Source organism: Peromyscus leucopus, chromosome 19, assembly GCF_004664715.2.
Source record: "Peromyscus leucopus breed LL Stock chromosome 19, UCI_PerLeu_2.1, whole genome shotgun sequence".
Classification (NCBI taxonomy): domain Eukaryota; kingdom Metazoa; phylum Chordata; class Mammalia; order Rodentia; family Cricetidae; genus Peromyscus; species Peromyscus leucopus.
In genome coordinates, this window is record NC_051079.1 from 76,477,981 (window position 1) to 76,499,551 (window position 21,571).

General features: G+C 38.0%; 1 protein-coding gene across 3 annotated transcripts in view; it reads left to right on the plus strand.

Moving 5' to 3' along the window:
* The window catches only part of Cd226 (CD226 molecule), a 101,145-nt gene that overhangs the window by 65,898 nt on the left and 13,676 nt on the right, over positions 1–21,571 (plus strand). For all 3 annotated transcript variants that reach the window (XM_037197240.1, XM_037197241.1, XM_028886852.2), the window contains exon 4: positions 2,074–2,421. In XM_037197240.1, coding sequence (XP_037053135.1) covers positions 2,074–2,421 — 348 coding nt within the window. The remainder of the gene's footprint in view (positions 1–2,073; positions 2,422–21,571) is intronic.

Consider the following 21,571-nt stretch of genomic DNA (forward strand, 5'->3'; position numbering starts at 1 on the left):
TGAAGTAAGTTGTAAGAACTAGTTAATGATAAGCCTGAGCCATAGGCCAAACAGTTTGTAATTAATATAGCCTCAGTGTGTTTATTTGGGACTGAATGGCTGTGGGGCCAGGTGGGACAGAAACTTCTGCCAACAACCTGCCTGCTCCTGAAGGCCCAGGATAGTTGGAATATAAACAGCAGGTGTTTTATTGCAGACTGCTACTATCTGATTTAGCGTTTTCCTTCTGTTTCCCATCGTTTTTCTAGTGACTTCCCCCAACTTAATTTTAACTTCCCCCTTCTCTCCTCTAAGCTTTGATTTTATTATTATTTTCTTCTTACACATTTTTCTCCCTTTAATTTTTTTCCTTCTGTTGTGTTGGATTGTAACCTAGAGATGGAACATTTTCTGTATGCCTCTTATGTGGTGAAAGTGTTACTTCTGCTGAACAGTTGCAGGGCCACACACTGAAATACTAGACAGCTGTGGCTTTTCTTTATGCAAGAGTTTTCACACCAGGAGCCACTTGCTGCTGCAGCCAGTTTTGGGTGCCGGTAGATACAAGGCCCTAATCTAATATGAACAGCAAATCACACTGTACTTTAGATTTGTATTCTTTTTCTTTTTTTGTCTTTTCAAGACAGGGTTTCTCTGTGTAGCTTTGCGCCTTTCCTGGAACTCACTCTGTAGCCCAGGCTGGCCTCTAACTCACAGAGATCCATCTGCCTCTGCCTCTCCAGTGCTGGGATTAAAGGTGTCCGACACCACCGCCCGGCTTGTACTCTTTTTCAAATGTGCCGTTTTCTTATTTTCATTGTCTCCCCTCCCTTCCTTTTCCTACTGATTGATTATTGTTTTATAAGCCCAAGCACTTGTTCGTTGCCACTTCTGAGCATAGCTGGCCCAGATAAGTAGATGCTCTTCTATTTTTTTTTTTCCATCCCACCTGCCCATAAGCTCTGTGACATCATTGCTGCTCAGACTTCTTCTCTTCTTGGCTAACACATCAGAGTTCTTGGTTTGTGGTAATAAGGACTTTGGATGAATGAAGCTGGTGCTTACTTCACTTGTTATGGATCTGAGCTAGCCTGATCTTAGAAATAAAAAGTTTGGGGGTTGGGGATTTAGCTCAGTGGTAGAGTGCTTGCCCAGCAAGCACAAGGCCCTGGGTTTGATCCTCAGCTCGGGGGGGGGGGGAAAAAAAAAAAAAAAAAAAAAGTTTGAATTTTAGTGTCTACATTAAGTTCACAAACTTTCTGGTCTCAAAAATGATGGAGGGCCCCTAAAGAACATTAGTTAATGTGGTTTATATCTATCATGTTCATAGTATTAGAACTTAACACTGAATACAATTTTAAACACAAGAATCTTTGGGCACTCACTGCACAGTATCTCAGAGGCTCTAACAGTATATACCTGAGAAATCAGGACTGGAAAAGGTTAATTTTATTTTTCTATTGCTTTGAAGATAAATTGAATCTTACAGATCTCCAAAAGGCACACAAATGTACCCAGAACATACTAACACATATAACTATTGAAATATTTGATGATGCATACTTGTGCTGTAAACTCCAGAACTGGTGGATAAAGGTAGGAATTTAGGAGAATATGTTTGGCACCAGAAATTTATATTACATGTGAGTCTCCACCTATGCACTAGATATTCCTGTACAAATGAATATAGTTAATAAAAAATGATGTAGTTTTTTTTGAATGGCCATTAAAACCTTAGTCTATTGTTTTATAATGTGGAAATTGATGTTACTGGCTTAGTTTTGTGTATTCAGACCCTGATATGATCACTGCAAAGAAAGTATCAAGGTTTTTGGTTATATTTTTCATTGTTCAATTGACGAAGTTACATTCAAAGGTCAAGCATAAATCTCTTTTCTGTCTACAAAACCTTAATGAAAAATCCATTCTCTTACAAAAATGCAAAGTGAAGATATTGTTTAATCTTGGAGCAACTGCATTAGGTAATGTCACCCATCACTTCAGTGACTTCAGTGTGAATTTCTGGGTAGCTTTCCTCTCTTGGTGTGAACATCTGACCACCTGCCTAAGCATCTGCTTTTTTTTTTTTTCCAGATAGTTTTGAGGTAGCTGCACCCTCAAATGGCAATCTATATGCAGAACCTGGACAAAATGTCACACTCAGTTGTCAGCTTCAAAGGAAATGGCCAGCGCAACAAGTCATGTGGGAAAAAGTCCAGCCCCATCAGGTAGACATCTTAGCTTACTGTAACCTATCTCAAAAGACAAGATACACATCACGGTACCAAAGGAAAACATGGAGCAACTGCAGCAAGGAGAGCATGCAGAGTGTCCTCATCATCCCCAGTGCCATGGCTGCTGATTCTGGACTTTACAGATGCCGCTCTGAGGCCAGCTCAGGAGAAAATGAAACCATTGTCTTAAGGCTGATCATAACTGATGGTGAGTGACAAGAGATGTTACAAGTGTCAAAAGCAGAAAAAAAAAACCCCAGCAACAAACAAAACAAACCCACTGTGAATTTGTCTTCATTCTTTTTATTTGCAGTACAGATAATTCTTTAATGGGATTTTGTTATATGTCAATATTTTTTAATGTTTATGTATGAAGCATCTAGAGTAGTAGGTTTCCATGTCTCTTTTGAAAAAACTTCAGTATGATTTATCTTTACCCAAAGTCCAAAAAAATTTTGCCTAATAGTCATATGAATATATATATATATATTTTATAAATATATGTTTTCATTGGTTTAATTATGTTGAACAATACTAAATTTTAGGATTTGGTATTTATTTATCTAGTTAACTCATACATCATATATTTATCAATGAAAATATTTCATTTTACTTTTTTATAGTGTGTGTATGTGTGTGTGTTTGTGTGTGTGTGCAAATGTGTCTGCATCTGTGTATACACATGCAAAGGTGAATAATTGAAATCTGGAGACTTCCTCTATTGCTCTCTCTACCATTTCTTTTCTTTTCTTTTTCTTTTTCTTTTTTTTTTTGAGACAGGTTCTCTCACTGAACCCAAAGCTCACAGTTTTGACTAGCCTGGCTGGGTGGTTTGCCCAGAATATTATCTGTTTCTGCCTCAACCCTTGCTGGGGTAACAGGCACACACTGTCATACCCAGCATTGTTGTGGGTGCTGGGAATCCTCATGCTTATGTGGCAAGTACTTTATTCACTGAGCCATTTCCCAAGCCAAGCATTAAACATTTCACTATTTTGTTTTCTTACTTGTTACATTTATGAACTAAAGTGTGTACATGCATGTGCACGCGCGCGCGCGCGCGCGCACACACACACACACACACACACACACACACACACACGCAGAGGGTATTATCAGCCTGTATCTTCATTATCTAACGCCTCACTGTGGTTTTGATGCCTGGATATTGCTATCCCCAGAAGTCACAGAATGCTGCTACAACAGTTTCTAAGACTTGGGAGGACTGCACTTCCGGACACTTGGCAGTGTGTCATTACCAGTTTCCCGGATGAGGGCCTGTATCCTTCCGGAACAGATGACGGACCTGGAGGTTTACAAAGCTGACCTTCAGGCCCTCTGGACAGTTTTCTTCTGTGAGGCTGCATTCTTTTTGTATTCAGTTTGTCTCCCCTCCCCTCCCCTCCCTCCCCTCCCCTCCCCTCCCCTCCCCTCCCCTCCCCTCCCTCCCCTCCCCTCCCCTCCCTTATTGCTGTCTTCTGTAGTTTCAGTGAGTTCACCTACCTTGGCAGTGATTAAATATTTATAGGCAGTTCTTTAGCCTGCAGCTGCCCCTCACAGTTTCTGCTCATATTGCAAACTGGTCTTTCCTTCCACCTTGGAATAAATAAGGGAAGATTTGTGTAACAGCAGCCTCTGTCCCTGCTGCCACTGTTGCTATGTGTAAAGAGGACGGTGGTTACTGGAGAACAGCAGATTTTCATGTGTTAGATAAGGTCATGAACTGAAGGACAAATAGACATTGGATTTAAAACCATATCAAAGAATGGTTGATTGAAAAAAATATATGGTGGCAGGGGTAGGCGAGGAAAGTGAAGAGCATGGTGTTGACTATTCCCATAGGCACAGACAGGAAATACTTCTCATCTAAAAAACTCTGTCATCACAGAAGTTATTTTGGATCTGGACAGAAAAAAGAATAACAATGGATGTTCATCTTTTGTTAAACAACAACAACAACAACAACAACAAAAAAAACAAAAACAAAAAAAAAAAAAAACAGGGCACGGCCGGGCGGTGGTGGCGCACGCCTTTAATCCCAGCACTCGGGAGGCAGAGCCAGGCGGATCTCTGTGAGTTCGAGGCCAGCCTGGGCTACCAAGTGAGTTCCAGGAAAGGCGCAAAGCTGCACAGAGAAACCCTGTCTCGAAAAACCAAAAAAAAAAAAAGGCACGAAAATATCCTAAACAGAAATGTCCAAAAGCCATTTTCAACCACGTATGAGAAGTCTTACCTAGTAAATGCTGAGAAAATGATTATAAATTATAAAATGATTATCTTAGGTCATAGAGCAAGCAAGGGGAATGGGTTTTAGGAGGTGATGCTGTTTAACTTTTACAAATTAGTGAAAAATGTCCTTCATATGCCCAACATTTTTCTCAAAATGATTTCTCTGTGTATAAACTGTAAACAATGTCAAAAATCAGCCACCAGATGGAAGTGACAGTGTAATAACAGGTATTGTTAGTGTCCACAAGCCTTGAACAGATGCAAAATAGTTTTTGACATCTAATTGACAGATTAAAAGAATAACAACTGGATTTTATATCCATTAGCAAAAATTAAAATTGATGGAAGATGACAACAATTGGTTGTATGTTTTGACTTAATTCTTTTTTTCAATTATTGTAAGTAAAGATAAAATCTAAAGCTACCAGAGAGCAAGCACGGAGGATGATTTGTGTTTCCTCTGGTGTGATTTTATTATCTCAAGTCCTGAGGCTATTTGGTCAAAAATCAATGTAGAGATTAAAGCCAAGAGACAGGAATAAGGTGTGAGGCGGATTTAATTCATCTCAACTGTCAGGGTAAAGGTGATTTTGACACATGTTTTATAAACTGCTACATATTCTTCTTCTCTTAGCTTCTATCCATTTCCTTTACAAGACATGATATTGCATGCATCCAAATGAGTTCTTTAGGGGTCTCGAATTTACACACACACACACACACACACACACACACACACACACATACATACACACACCCCTATGAGTTTCCCCAGGATTTCTGCCTGCTTACATTGATTTTCACACAAGAATTAATTAAAGACCACCCAAGAGATTTTAATCAACAATTGTCTAATAACCAGAAATATATATGGCCTGTGTCTTGATATATTTTAAATAAAGGATGAAGGTGGCAGAAGCATGAATTATTTGCCATTGAATTTCTTAGCAAAAAAAAAAAAATAAAGCTTCTTGCTGTTTGTGTATGCTCTTGGCTTTGGAAGCAGTAAGAAACAGTTACAGATTGAAATTACTGATTTGAACATAACCACAGAGGCCAATGACAGGAAGAAATGTGTGCTAATAGCCAAGGACTACAGTAATTTGTGTTCTTTAATATCCCTCAGATTTTAATTAGTCTCAAGAAAATATTTCAGGTCCCAAGGAAAAAATTGTGAGGTCCTTTTAATGTTAACTAAATGAGGTATAGACTATTATTATTTAAACTGCACTTGCTAACATAAAAAGAATGAGAATAAAATAAACAACTTCAACTCACTCAGGAAGTTCAGAGACAAGACTGGGAGGAACTGTTCACTAATGGTTGATGGACTTGCTGTAGTCCTTGTCCAGTCATCCTTGATGCGTTCCTTTGATTGAACCAAGTTTCATAGGAGGCAGTACTGATAACTAGAGCTGAGGAGTCATGGCAAAATAGGTCATGGAGGGCAAATTTATACCTGATAGTGGGGAAATGTATGTAGAAGATTATAATCAGACGACTAAATTGGCCCAGAGTGTCTGAGCCATGACTTAGTATAGAGCGAGGCAGGTTAAATGAAATGGCACATTGATATGATTATGGATCTTCTGTCATAATCAAGGAAAGCCACTACTAGCTTCCAAGCAAAGATGGTGGAATAGAATTCTGGAAAAAGTAGAGTGTTCATAATTTTCAGAATATAAGTCTTTCAACTTTGCTTACATTTATTCCCATCTTCATTTCTTCCTTTTCTCTTATGAATGAGATTATTTTCTTATTTTTTTGTATCATGCTATATAGAGAAACATGGATGATCTTCTTATATTGATTTTATACATTGCAACTTAAAAATACATTAATTCCAACAGTTGAGGTATATTTGTGTGTGTGGTTAAGCACAGTCCTTAGGGTTTTATGTATGTGTGATAATGTCACATGCAAACATTTGTTTTCCCTATTTTAACTGTATCTCTCACATCTAGTTTCTATGGTGAGGGCTTCTAGGGTTATCTTGATTGCAGTGGTGAGAGTGTCTTACTTGTTTTGTTCTTGAAGGAAAAGTTCTCAGTTCTTCACTGTTGAGTCTGATGTTTTATCTGTGGCTTTTCATACATACCCTTTATTATTGAGAGTTTCATATATGGCCATTATTGCTGAGAGATTTTTGTAAAGCATGATAAGATGTTAACTTACATCAAATACCTTTTCTACTTCTATTGATATGTTCATGTGGCCTTTTATATATACATTTTATGATAATGTGGTATATTGATTGATTTCATGCATTGACTTATTCTTGTATCCTATTTGATTGTGGTATACAATGCTTTTATATTCTATAGTAATTATATAATTAAATTTGCTGGTCTTTTACTGAAATTTTTCATCTATCTCCATCTACATTAGAGACATTGGCCTGTAATTGTCTTTGTGGCTTGCTTGTTTTGGTATCAGAGCAATGCTTTTCTCATGAGTTTGGAAGTATCCCTCACATATTCAGAGAGGTGAAGAAGGGTTGATATTAATCCTACCTTGGATGTTTTATTTAATTTTTCTATGAAACCATCTTCTGGGATTAGTGATGGGTCACATGTTCCAAATAGACACTAATGTGGCCTAGACATGAAGAAAGGGATACAGCACAGAGTCTCAGTTTCTGACTGTGGCCCCCTTGGCATAGCCCCACATTCTGTTCTACTTTCTCCTTGCCCTGGACACCATCTTTCACCATTTACTTTCATTCCCATAGAATCTAGTCAGCTCTCTCTGTCTTTGTGTTGTGTCTACATTAGCCCAAACTCCTTTCATGTCTTTGAACCTTGTACATTTACTGTCTTAAACTTTTATAACTTAAAACAACTGAAATTAAGTGATGTAGTAACTGCATTTGTTTGTGTGGTCCAGATTCTTAACATATAATCTTGTCATCTTTGGTTGTAGTTTTCATTAAAATAGAAAGAAATCAACTCTGTTGGAAGTTTGTGCGTATATTAAATATATATTTACTTATCTAATTCTTTCTTTCTAAAATAATGTTTGCTGCAAATAAATGGTATTTTTATTAATAATTATTGAATATACATATTTAGCAAAAAAGGAAAATTAAAAAATGTTTTAAATGTATTCACTTTATGAAATACATATAAAATAAACTTATTTTTGGATATTAGAAATATGAAAAATTATTTTTTACTCTATGGTGTACATATCACATTTATAATAAAAACTTTGTAGTTAGAAAATTATTACATCTATTTAGGTATTATTACATCTATATTGAAAGTTATCAAAGTATCCTTTTAGGATATGCTCAAGAACATTTATTGAGCTTGACATTTACTATATTAGAATTTACATCTTAGAGGGGATAATGTCCATATGAATTTTACATTTTCTTCATAGCTTATTTAAAGACTCTTTTCATATGTCATATTCCACATTGGAGGTTTAGAAATTACTGATCAAATAAATAGAACTTTTGAAAATCAAGTGCAATTTTGCAGAAGAAATTTTCATGAACTTTTGTTTGTATGTGTCAGAATGATCAATTTCCTTTTTTTATTATTTTTTCTTTTAAAACATAAATATTGTACAATTTTGTCTCCTTTGTCAAAAATCAAGTGCTCATAGGTGTGTGGATTAATGTCAGAGTCTTCAATTTGATTCCATTAATCCACATGTCTGTTTTTATGCCAATTCTAAGCTGTTTTTATTACTATAGCTCTATAATAGAGCTTAAAGTCAGGGATGGTGATGCCTCTGGAGGTTCTTTTATTGTAGAGGATTATTTTGGCTATCCTGGGTTTTTTATTTTTCCATATGAAGTTGAGTATTGTTCTTTCAAGGTCTGTGAAGAATTATATTGAGATTTTGATGGGGATTGCATTGAATCTGTAGATTGCTTTTGGTAAGATTGCCATTTTTACTATGTTGATCCTACACTATCCAAGAGCATGGGAGATCTGTCCATTTTCTGATATCTTCTTCAATTTTTTTCTTCCAAGCCTTAAAGCTCTTATCATACAGGTCTTTCACTTGTTTGGTTAGAGGTACCCCAAGATATTTTATTTGTGGCTATTGTAAAAGGTGATGTTTCTCTGATTTCTTTCTCAGCCCACTTATCATTTGTATGTATATGATTTTTTCTGAGTTAATCTTGTATCCTACCACATACTGAAGGTGTTTATCAGCTGTAGGATTTCCCTGGTACAATTTTTGGAGTCACTTATGTATACTATCATATCGTCTACAAATGAAAGTTTGACTTCTTCCTTTCCAATTTGTATCACCTTGATCTCCTTTTGTTGTCTTATTGCTCTAACTAGAATTTCAAGTACTATATTGAATAGATATGGGGAAAGTGGACAGCCTTGGATTCCTGATTTTAGTACAATCATTTGGAGTTTCTCTCCATTTAATTTGATGATGGCTGTTGTTTTGCTGTAAATTGCCTTTATTATGTTTAGGTATGTTCCCTGTATTCCTGATCTCTCCAAGTCCTTTATCATGAAGTGTGTTGGATTTTGTCAAAGGCTTTTTCAGCATCTAATGAGATAATTATGTGTTTTTTCTCTTTCGGTTTGTTTATCTGGTGGATTACATTGACACATTTTCATATGAACCATCCTTGCATTTCTGGGATGAGGCCTATTTGATCATGGTGGATGATTTTTTTTTTGATGGATTACATTTGCCAGTATTTTATTCCATTCAAGTATTTTTGCATCAATGTTCATGAGAGAGATTGGTCTGTAATTATCTTTCTTTGTTGTGTCTTTGTGTGGTTTGGGTATCAGGGTGACTATAGCCTCATGAAAAGTTTGGCAATGTTCCTTCTGTTTCTGTTTTATAGAACAATTTGAGGAGTATTGGTAATAGTTCTTCAAAATTCTGGTAGAATTCTGCATTGAAACCATCTGACTCTGGACTTTATTTGTTTGGGACACTTTTAATGACTGCTTTTGTTTCTTTGGGGGTTATAGATCTATTTAAGTTGTTTATCTGGTTTTGGCTTAATTTGGGTATGTGGTACCTGTCCATAAAATTGCCCATTTCTTTTTCATTTTCCAACTTTGTGGAGTACAGGTTTTTGAAGTATGACCTGATGATTCTCTGTATTTCCTTAGTGTCTGTTCTTATGTCCCCCTTTTCATTTCTTATACGGTTAATTCGGATATTCTCTCTCTGCTGTTTGGATAAGGGTTTGTCAATCTTGTTGATTTTCTCAAAGAACCAACTCTCTGTTTCATTGATACTTTGTATTGTTCTCTTTGTTTCTATTTCATTGAGTTCAGCCCTGAGCTTGATTATTTCCTGGTGTCTGTTTCTCCTGGGTGACTTTGCTTCTTTTTGTTCTAGTGCTTTCAGTTGTGCTGTTAACTCACTAGTGTGAGAATTCTCCAACTTCTTTATGTACACACTTAGTGCTATGAACTTTCCTCTTAGTTCTGCTTTGATAGTGTCCCATAAGTATGGGCATGTTGTGCCTTCATTTTCATTGAATTGTAGGCAGTCTTTAATTTTTTCCTTTATTTCTTCCTTGACTCAGTGGTGATTCAGTTGAGAGTTGTTCAGTATCCATGAGATTATAAGCTTTCTGTAATTTGTATTGTTGAATTCCAACTTTAAGCCATGGTATACTCATAAGATACAGGGGATTATTCCAATTTTTGTGTCTCTTGAGATTTGTTTTGTGACTGATCCCTAGACATCAACAAGCCAAATAACACAGTTAAAAAATAGGGTACAGATATAAACAGAATTTTCAATAGAGGAATCTCAAATGGCTGAGAAACACTTAAAGACATGTTCAAAATCCTTAGCCATCAGGAAAATAAATGTCAAAACAACTCTGAGATTCCATCTTACACTTGTCAGAATGGCTAAGATGAAAAACACAACTTGACAGTTCATGTTGTTTGAGGATGTGGAACAAGGGGAACACTCCTCCATTGCTGGAATGCAAACTTGTACAGCCACTTTGGAAATCAATATGGAAGCCAATTATCAAAAAAAAAAAAAAAAAAAACTTTGAATTGATCTACTGCAAGAACCAGGTATACTACTTTTGGGCATGTAGCCAAAGGAAGGGCAATGACACCACAAGGACACTTGCTCAACTATGTTCATAGCAGCTTTATTCATAATAGCCAGGAACTGGAAACAACCTAGATGTCCCTCATCCGAGGAAAGGGTAAAGAAAATGTGGTACTTTTACACAATGGAGTATACTCAGCTGTTAAAAACAATGATATCATGATTTTTTCAGGCAAATGGATGGAACTAGAAAAAATGATCCTGAGTAAAGTAATGCAGATGCACAAAGACAAACATCATTGGTGCTTTAATCCAATTGTCATCATTGAGGCTTCATCCAGCTACTGATGGAAATGATACAGACCCACAGCAAAACATCAGGTGGAGCTTGAGGAATCCTGCAGAAGAGGGAGAGAAACGATTGTAGGAGCCAGTGGAGTCAAGGATACCACACACACACACACAAAAAAAAAAAACCCTCACAGAATCAACTAACCTGGCTTCACAGGAATTCACAGAGACTGAACAGACAACCAAGGAGCCTTCATGGGACTAACCTGGGTCCTCTTCATATATATTACAGTTGTGTAGCGTGGTCCTCTTGTGGGACTCCTAACAGTAGCTGGCTTTTAGGACCCTACTCCTCACACTGGATTGCCTTGCCCAGCCTTAATACATGGGAAGGTGCTTAGTCTTACTGCAACTTGATATGCCATGTTTTTTGATATCCATGGGAGAGCTGCCTTTTCCTAAACAGAAAGTTAGGAGTGGATTGGGGGTAGGAACAGAGGGAGGAAGGGGAGGAGGAAATGGGAGAAGAGGAGGGAGGAAAAACTGTGGCTGGGATGTAAAATAAATAAATTAAAAAACAAAAACAAAACAAAACAAAAAACCATAAACAGAGCCTAATGTCTAGTCTGTAGGATTAGAGAATGAAGAGTATGAAGTTAGATCACAGGGGAGTATTTTCAGGGAACCAAAATGCCACAGTACGTACTTCCCCCACAAAAATGTTACTAGTGTGTTTCATTAGCAAGACTCATGGCTGGCAGATAACAAGAATAGAATGCTAACAATCGTTAAGATCCCTCATTCTCTTTAGCACTTTGTTTCTTCCTTTTCTCATGTGGTCTTCATTTACCATGGTCTCCTATTCCTTGTTCTCCCTCCCTGTTCTTGATCTAGCTGAGATCTCCCGCTCTTTTTCCCTCGACCCTTGCCCTTCATTGCTCCCACTCATGTCCAGGTTGTTCATATAGATCTCAGCCATTTCTCCATCATTGGGTGATCCCCGTATCTTTCTTGGGTCCTGCTTTCCAGGTAGCCTCACTGGTGATGTGAGTAGCCATCCAGTCATCCTTGTTCCACATCTAGTATCCTCCTATGAGTGAGTATTTGCCATATTTGTCTTTCTGAGTCTGGGCTACCTCACTCAGGATGATTTTTTCTAGATCCATCCATTTGCCTGCAAACCTCATGATGTCATTGTTTTTCTCTGCTGAGTAGTATTCCATTATGTATATGTGCCACAATTTATTTATCCATTCTTCAGTTGAAGGGCATCTAGGTTGTTTCCAGGTCTTGGCTATTACAAACAATGCTGATGTAAACATAGCTGAGCAAGTGCTCTTGTGATATGATTGAGCATTTCTTGGGTATATGCTCAAGAGTGGTATAGCTGGATCTTGGGGGAGATTGATTCCCAATTTTCTAAGAAAGCGCCATATTGATTTCCAAAGTGGTTGTACAAGCTTGCATTCCCACCAGCAGTGTAGGGGAGTTCCCCTAGTTCCACATCCTCTCCAGCATAAAGTGTCTTCAGTGTTTTTGATCTTAGCCATTCTAGATACCCCCACAAAAGACTGCTGGCAAAGGCCGAGAGACAGCCGGGACTGACCTACTCTGCTGATGGGATGGCCAAACACCCTAATAGTTGTGCCAGAAACCCCATCCAAGGACTGAGGAATCTGGATGCAGACATCCACGGCTAGGCCCCAGGTGGAGTGCCAGGAGTCTAATTAGCGAGAAAGAGGAGGGTTTATATGAGTGAGAATTGTTGAAACCAAGGTTGGATAAAGCACAGAGACAAATAGCCAAACGAATGGAAACACATGAACTATGAACCAAAGGCTGAGGGGCCCCCAACTGGATCAGGCCCTCTGAATAGGTGAGACAGTTGATTGGCTTGATCTGTTTGGGAGGCATCTAGGCAGTCTTACCAGGTCCTGGGCTCGTTGCATGAGATAGCTGTTTGAAACCTGGGACTTATACAGGGACGCTTGGCTCAATCTGGGAGGAGGGGACTGGACCTGCCTGAACTGAGTCTATCAGGTCGATCTCAGTCCTCGGGGGAGGCCTTGATCTGGAGGTGGTGGGAATGGGGGGGTGGGCTGGGGGGAAGGGGAGGGGTGCAGGAAGGGGGAGAACAAGGGAATCTGTGGCTGTTATATAGAACTGAATAGTATTGTAAAATAAAATAAAATAAAAAGTATTAAAAAAAAGTAAAAAAAAATAAACAAATGTCATGCTTAAAAAAAAAAAAGATCCCTCATCTATGCTTGGCAAAGCTTCTTGACTTTGACTCCCTGTGCTCTTGATAGTATGGAAGTATGATAGTATGGAAGATTTTGTGTGTGCGTGTGTCCATGTTCATATATGCACACATATGCATATGTGTGCCTGTCTCATTCAGGTTCTTATGCTTGCAAGACAAATACTTTGCAAAGCATTCCAGCTCCAAAGAGAGATTTATCAACTTTTATGAGTTGATTTGTATTCTAAGAGCTCTAGGTTATTAATTATTGCTTTGTGCTTTAGATTTTTATTCTTTTACAACCTTCTTTCTTACTTCCATGGGTTTGAACTAGATGTTCTAAGCTGGTATGTAGAGACCAGTCTGTTTCCATGACACAGTTTGATAAGTTTCAGCACTGGAATATTTTATATACATGGAAAATAAAATGTTCATGACATTTCTTTTATATGCTAGAATCACTCCACTAAAATCCCCAAGTCCTGCTGATTTCACTCAAAAGTTAAAATAGTTTCCCCTGAAGCAGATCAGATATAATTTCCACCTCAATTTAATATCAATTTAAACATTCTGAATGGCAGCTGGTTACCCAGATGTAACACACAGTTACCAACATCACAAGTGAGTTGAGTACTCAGTCACTGCCTATTATGTCATGGTTTCTTCACCTCACAGTTGCCTCTGCCCACATCAAAGATTTTTTTTCCTTTTAGTGAGATAATGCATTTGAAAGCACAAGTAGTCAGATAGTTTCTTTTGAAAGTCCCATGTAGAGATACATACATTTTCCCCAAAGTACAAAGTAAGGGAACGTTTGCTTGCAGTCATTTTATACATTCCATGTCTTAATATTGGATTGAATAATACTGTCATGTTAATATCACACACAAAAGAAATCTGAGAAACAGGAGAAAGCAGTTGCCCTTAGAAACTGATATTGCTATTTGATAAATCTTTGCCCCCAGAATGAGTTTCAACTTTTTAAAACATTTTTATTAATTTATTTATTTACTCTTTGTGAGTGTGTGTGTGTGTGTGTGTGTGTGTGTGTGTGTGTGTGTGTGTACGTGTTATGGAAATCAGAGATCAACTGGCAGAAAACAATTCTCTTTTTGCCATGTGGGCTTCAAGGATTGGAACTCTGGTTATCAAGCTTGGTGACAAGTACCTTTGCTCACTGAGCCATGTTGTCACCCTCAGTTTTTATTAAAAAATTAAACCTTTCTTGTTCCTTGGAATTTAGACAGGTAAAATTCAAATTCAGATCTGTGTACTTAGTTATCCCCCTTAAGATCCATGCATGGCCCTGTGGACTGTAAAAAAAAAAAATACCCTCCAAACACCTTGACTCTATAGTAATCTTTTTTTTTTTTTTTTTTTTTTTTTTTTTTTTTTTTTTTTACTGCTTTTGGTCCTATATACAAATTTCATCCTAAAACCCCCAGGAATTATTAATAGCATGTGGTTATGGTTATTCCATAGAGTCATACTAGAAATTGTATATAGATTAATAGGTAAAGTCTTTTCCAAACACATAAATACAATTGCCATTTTAAGAAATTAACTTTGTATAAGATTGACAGTATTTGATTCTTAATGGACCTGAATTCCAATCCCTGAAACCCACTTGGTAAAAAGAGAATTGTTTTCTGCCAGTTGGTCCCTGGCTTCTATACAACACACACACACACACACACACACACACACACACACACACACACACACAATCCATACATGCACACTCTCTCTCTCTCACACACACACATAAAACTGGAAATTACAGTTTTGAGTATTTCAATTTAATTATCCAGATGAATATTTTATGTGAATTTCAAACACACTGACCTGATTCTTGACAAATATTCAAAGGCAGTATAATGGCTTTTCAGAGGGCTATTTATTTAAAAGATCAGGACATGAAGAGCAAGAATGAATCTGCCACTCTCAGAGATATATCCTCAAAGCCCAATTTGCACCTTAAAGTTATAATTTACACCGACGTGATTCAAGAATTCTTAAAAGGTATTGACCCAATAGAGAAATATATTTTTCTTTTTCATCATCTGTAAAGTGTAAAATAAATATTTAGCAGTCTACATTGACCTCACTATGATTTATTTTCAGAATGCATTTAGCAAACTTCATTTTTGTTGGAACTCAAAAGTAGTCATGGTGCCATAATGTTTCAAAATGGCATTGGCATTTTATTAACTCATAGGACCTGATTTCCCCATACACAAATATAAATGTGAAATATCAGTGCTCCTAGTTGGGCTCAGAGAGATTAAGAATGGTTTTAGTCACGTTGATGGAGAGCAAAATGATGGAAAAGCTAATGACAATGCTGTGCATGAATGCAAGAAGGACCAGATGCTATGAGAGGAGGGTGTTGGCAAAGGTTGGAGTACTTCCAGTGGCTACATGTCAAAGATGCTCAGGGTCATGATATGCAAAAGCTCTGTGGTCTCGGATTGCAGGTTTACAGGTATGGAGAAATACAGGTTCACAAAGTATAATTGTTTTGATATTAATGGCTTCACTTTTCATGTCTTATTTGAAAAATTAGCACTAATTCTTCACTCTTATTTGTATGCGTGCTTAAGAATAAATGTATGTCTGAACGTGTGTGAAGGAGAGTAAAACAATCCTTATTGACTTGCTCTGTAACTGGAAAGCAGTTAATATGTCATCGTGTAGGCAGTTTTAAATGTGTACTTAACACAGGCGTATATGCCAAATCTCAGATAGTTTTATGAAAACAATTCACTTTGCTTTTATGTTGATTACTGTTTTCTCTCTCTGACTCCAAAAATGAAAGGCATAATTTTTGAAATCTAGTCATGCAATCAACAATCACTGGCTTTTTAAAAGATGAGAAATCGGGTGGGTAATTAAATTCTAACGGTCATGTCTAACTGTCACCCACAACCAGGATGTCTACGAGTGCAGCACAACACAAATCATAAACCACTTAAAACATTATGTGGTTTGTTTGCAATTTCTTTTGTAACTCAGTTGCATGATTCTTGAGTGTGAACTTTATACATGATAACATTATGTCACATCAAGCTGGTCATGCCTGTGTCTAGAGTATAAAACTATAGTTTTAAACAACAATATTACTCTTTATAGTTATGTGTTTGTTTTACACTTTAAAAGCATGAAGAGAAGTTTGTTCTTATAGTTCCTTAAATTTAGATAGAATTCACGTGCTAGACATTTAACCCAGAACTTGTATCCTGTATCATATCCTGACAAACATAACACACAAACAGCACATTTATATGTGAGATTTATTTAATGGCAATGCTGTAATATGGATCTTGAATGTCCAAAATGCCATGGCGTTAAAGGTTTGATCCCTTTTGGTGCCACTGAGAGGTGGTGGGATGTTTAAGAGGTGGAACACCGTGAGAGCGAGGTCTTTTGGTCTCAGAGGTGTGCCCTTGAACTGAATGATGAGACCCTGGCTCCCTTGCTCTGTGTGGGAGGTGGGTGGTTTTCTTCTCCCATCGGCTGTTTTCCCATAGGACTCCTCCCTACAGACCACAAAGCAGTGAGACAACTTGATCACGGACTGGAAACTAAAATAAAACCTGTTTTTCCTTCCAAGTTTATTCTTCTTGGTATGTGTCATAGTAGCGCAAAGCTGACTAACACACCATATGGTCTGAATCTTGAATGCACATGGTTTTGTGTTAATCTGTTTTGGATGCACACAGGTCATGCTTCTCTGCGTGCTGCTTGCTGGCCTAAGGATTTATGCAGAACCTACTCATTTGCTCCTCACAGCAGTTTCATCTCATCCACACTCTACAGACGAGAAAAGTGAAGCACAGCAAGTTTAATCAATTTATTCAAAGCTTCTTAGCTAATAAATACATGCGGTAGGCTGCAGAGGCTAGCGTCTAGGCTTCAGAGTTCCTGTTCTTAGCCCCAGCTCCTCATCCTGCCCAAAGTAGAAGTCTTGCTGCTCACCTCAGAAGCGGGTGTCAGTGAGGTCATGGAGCTTTGGTTTCCTCCTTTTAGATATTTATCCACACTGAGCTGATATGTGAAGCAAGCTGATATGTGAAGCTCACAACTGGGGCCTGATCTCTGACTGTCCCATTTCAGCACTGGGCGCTGCAGCTCAGCTGGTTACTGCCCTCATGCTCAGGACCTGTGTAGTTGGAAGCCCTTCTTCACCTACTATTGTCCACATTTCTTAGGGGCTTGTGGAGTCATCTGAGACTGGTTCTGCACACAGTCCTGGGGAACCAGCACAATCACAGCCAGTGTGAACATCCAGAGGTGGGGTGCTGGCCTCTGATAAAGTCAAGTCTGCACTAAAAAGAGACTAGCATATTGTGTGGTTTAACTGTATTCAATCCCCAGGGAAACAGTGTTAATGTTGGAGCTTTAATTGGGCCATGAGGGCTCTACAGTTATCAACAGATACATGCCATTATCACGATAGTGCTTTAGTAGCTCTGACAGTGGAGTCCTGAGAGAGGGATAAGTACAGCACCTTCTCTTCTCTCTCAGATGATGCCACCTTCCCTTGTCTTTCCACTGTCCACCATGGGATGATGCAACAAGAAGGCTTTCTGTTGCCTGTTGTTGTTTTGATGGTGGTGGTGGCGATGAGCAGACAGGTTCTTACTTTGTAGCCCGGCTGGTCTAGAACTTGGTATGTAGTCCAAGTTGACCTCAGATTTGTGCCAATCTTCCTGCCTTAACCTCTTGAGTGAAAGCATTATGGGTGTGAAAAACAACACTCAGATAAATGTCTGATTATTGCCACCTAACCTCTGGTACTATGCTATAGCCGTTGAAAGGGGCCCAGACACCCATAATTTTGGGAGTAGGATCTGGGCAAAGGACAATCCCAGTTCATGACAGAGACACCTGGGATAGCTGTGCATGACCTTGGACCATTGCAAAACACCAGTACACTAATTTTATGGTTGGGGGTCACTATAACACGAGGAACTGAATTAAAGGGTCACAGCATTAGGAAGGTTGAGAACCACTGTACCAGATGCTTAGTACATGGCAAAATGTGGTGCTGTGTTATTCTTTAAGCAGCACTGTTACCATGTGAGAAAAGCCACAAGGCAAGGCAAAACCCATTATCAGAGCTTTATTAGGAGAAGGCAGGGACAGAAGAGAGCATGACCAGGCCTGAGGAAGGCACATGCGGAGAGAGAAGGGGGACTAGTTACAGGAGCAAGCAGCATCTGTGATACAGAACTACTTCAGTGTGACATTCCAGCATGAATAGAAATGGCTTATTTAGTTAATCCTAATTTGGATTCTGTGTATAAAATATAAATGTGAATGTATAATTTGTGCAGTTAATAACATTTTTATAGTGTTTAAAATACTTAAATTCCACTATATGTTTTATTTAAATACCATTTAAATATTTAAATCATGCTTGGCATTAATTCTATCATCATTTTGCCACTTACAAAAGTGAGAGATTAAAGGTCCAGTATGAACTCTTCAAGTGAAATAAAGCAGAAGCCAGGCATAGGCCCCACATCTGTCCTCAATATCTGTGCTTTTGGTTTCCTGCTGTTTAATTTAAGATTAGATATTTTTCTGTCTCATGCTGAGAGTTGAAATGCAGAATGACTTGATACTGCAGAATCTGTGAGCGTATGAATATCTGCTTCATGCAAACTCACTGTATGTATATTTCATCTGTTGACAGACTAAGGTCTGACATTTGAGCTTCCCTTTTTAATGAGCCAAAGAGAACACTTTTACCTGATATTTGAAATGTGCCCTTCCTCACATGTTCTGGTCCTGTTAGTTAGATTTTTTTGGTGGTTCATTTCTTTTTCCTTTTTTCTCTCTTTTTTTAAAAACTTTTTATTGATTCTTTGTGGATTTCACATCATGCATCCTGATCCCATTCATCTTCCTGTCCCTTCCTTTCTGCCCTCTGCCCTTGCAACCCCTCCCACAAAATAAAATAAAAAACCCCCATAAATCCCAAAGCAAACACAATCAAACAAAAATACTCCACAAAACAAACAAACAAACAAACAAACAAACAAACAAACAAACATTTCTAAAATGGTCTCATGCAGCCCAGGCTGCTCTCAAGCTTGCTATGTAGCCCAGGCTGCATAGAAACTCTTGATAATCCTGCTTCCAACTCCAAAATATTAGGATCAAAGACATGGCCAAATGCACTTGCCTCATTATCTAGGTTCCATATTGTTTGGTGCCTTCACCCTCGACCTACCTAAGTCTCAAATAAAGACAAACAGTGGGCAGTGCCAAGGACTCTGCTTGCCTAGTACTGTAGAAAAGATCTAGTGGCATTTCTATCATGAGTCTTCTCTAAAGGTTTATAACTCAGTCATAAATACTTAGCCTGGCAGAAACTTACCCTGGAGGGTCATAGGCCTAGAGAAAATTATTCATTTATAAATTTCACTGACTTGCTTTAAATTGTTTTAACTGCATTTATCCTTTGTGATAGGAGGAAAACTAATGGCTTCATAGTTCAAGACAGTTTTGTCCTCCTATGAATCAATACAGTACTGGGACACATGAAAAAAGTCATTAGAAAGGGACCACTGAGAACAGATAATAATTCTTTTAGGAGAAGGGCTTGAGGGCTGGCATTATTCAACCACAGATCTATTAGCAGAACTTAAGGGGAAAAGCGAATGCTATGAACTATTGATTAGCTCCCCAAAGCATCCTGTTTGCTTTCTGTGTTTCCATCCATACAGGCCTTGTGGAGGTCCATGCTTACGGTACTCTGGCCATTTCCAGAGCAGCTACTTAAAGAAGACAGGGAAGGGAGGGAGAACAGTGGTGGCTCCAGGCTGTGCTGGTCCATGTGTGGCTGAAGCTGCATGTCTCTATACACTCACTTCCAGAGGAAAAATGCTTGTTTGGTGCCTGATGTTAAAACGTGGGGCTTTTCAAAGTAATGTAAGTTCCACTAAGTCAGTTATAAAGTAGGTGCGTATCTGTCATCCTCTGTTATGCCCATCACCCAGTACACTGAGAGACTGTAAACATTTAGACACTGAACAGAAGGGCCTAAAACTGATGGTCAGATTTATTGAAAGAGGTTGGTCATGGAAAACATAGTTCAAACTGAAGCATTTGAAACTAGGATTTATAACTGAGAACTCTATTAAAAATAGTCTAAAGTCATATAAATGAACACAACAAAAACATGATCTTAACTCTTAATGATTCTGAATCTACTTTAAAAAGGAGTCCCCACATTTTGTCTTTTAAATGTAACCACTGAAATTCAATAAATCATTCTGTTTTAAGCATATAGACTTATACTTTCATAGTTTTTTTTTCTGATTCACAAGCAACATATCATTTAGAAAATTTGGAAAAAAATAAAAAGCAAGAGAAACATATACTCTAAATCTGTGTGTATGTACTCATGTGTGTGTATATGTTTATATCTGTGCAAGTGAACCTGTGTACGTGCACATGTGAAGATCAGAGGCCAACCTTAAGTACTGTTCCTCAGGAGCTCTTCATCTTGCTTTTGGAGACTGGGCCTCTCATTGGCCTGGGGCTTACTAATTCAGCCCAGTGGTCTGCTTACTTCTGTACTTAACATAGAGTGAGACACCACAGCAGACTTCATATGGGATCAAAAGTCAGGTCTTTGTGATTGTAAGGCAAGTGCTTTGCCAACTGATCCATCTTCTAACTCTAAAAAATTAAATCTATATTCCCAAAGCTTAAATATATTCAGTGTGTCCAATATGAAGGTTTGGTATATGCAAATATTGAGCAAGGATTACCATCACCAAATTAATTAATACACCTCTAACTTACATATACTATACTCTATAGCCCCTGAACCTTTTCATCATATAACAAAAGCTTGTACCCTTGAGCATGACCTCATAGTTTGTACTTCCTGCTCTATGCCAGAGATTGCCATTCCGCTCTCTGCTTTCAGCATTTTTAGATTTTACCTACACTTAGACTCATAGTATTTGTCTCTATGTATCTGCCTTATTTCACATGGAATAATATTCTACAAGTTCATCTGGGCTGTCACAAGTCTCAAGATTTTATCAGAAAAATACTGAAAATGATAAAATTTTTAAATGAATGCTAGATCTCAATTGATCTTTTCTAAACAAAATGTAAAACTTGCCAGGAAGTATGGAAAAAAAATAGTTGGTGTCACTAGTCACCAGCAGAATTCAAAACCATAAGGTACGCATGCATGCTCATGTTTGTGCAAGTGCACATGAATCACATGACAAATAGCTAATATAAAAATATAAAGATATGATAAATGTTAGCAAAGGTGTGGCATAAAGGAATCCAGGTACACCCTTTGTAGGAATATAAATTAGCATAGTCATTGTGAAAAACAAAATGGAGGTGCCCCAAGGAACTGAAGGTGGAACTACTACACAACCTACTAATTCCTCTGTTGAGTGTATATCCAAGAGACTAGGGATTGGTTCCTTGAAGAGATTATTGTCTCCCTGTGTTCACATAGCACTATTCACAGCATTCAACATATAGAAACAACCAACATGTCTATCAGTGGTGGGATGAATAAAGAACATGGTAT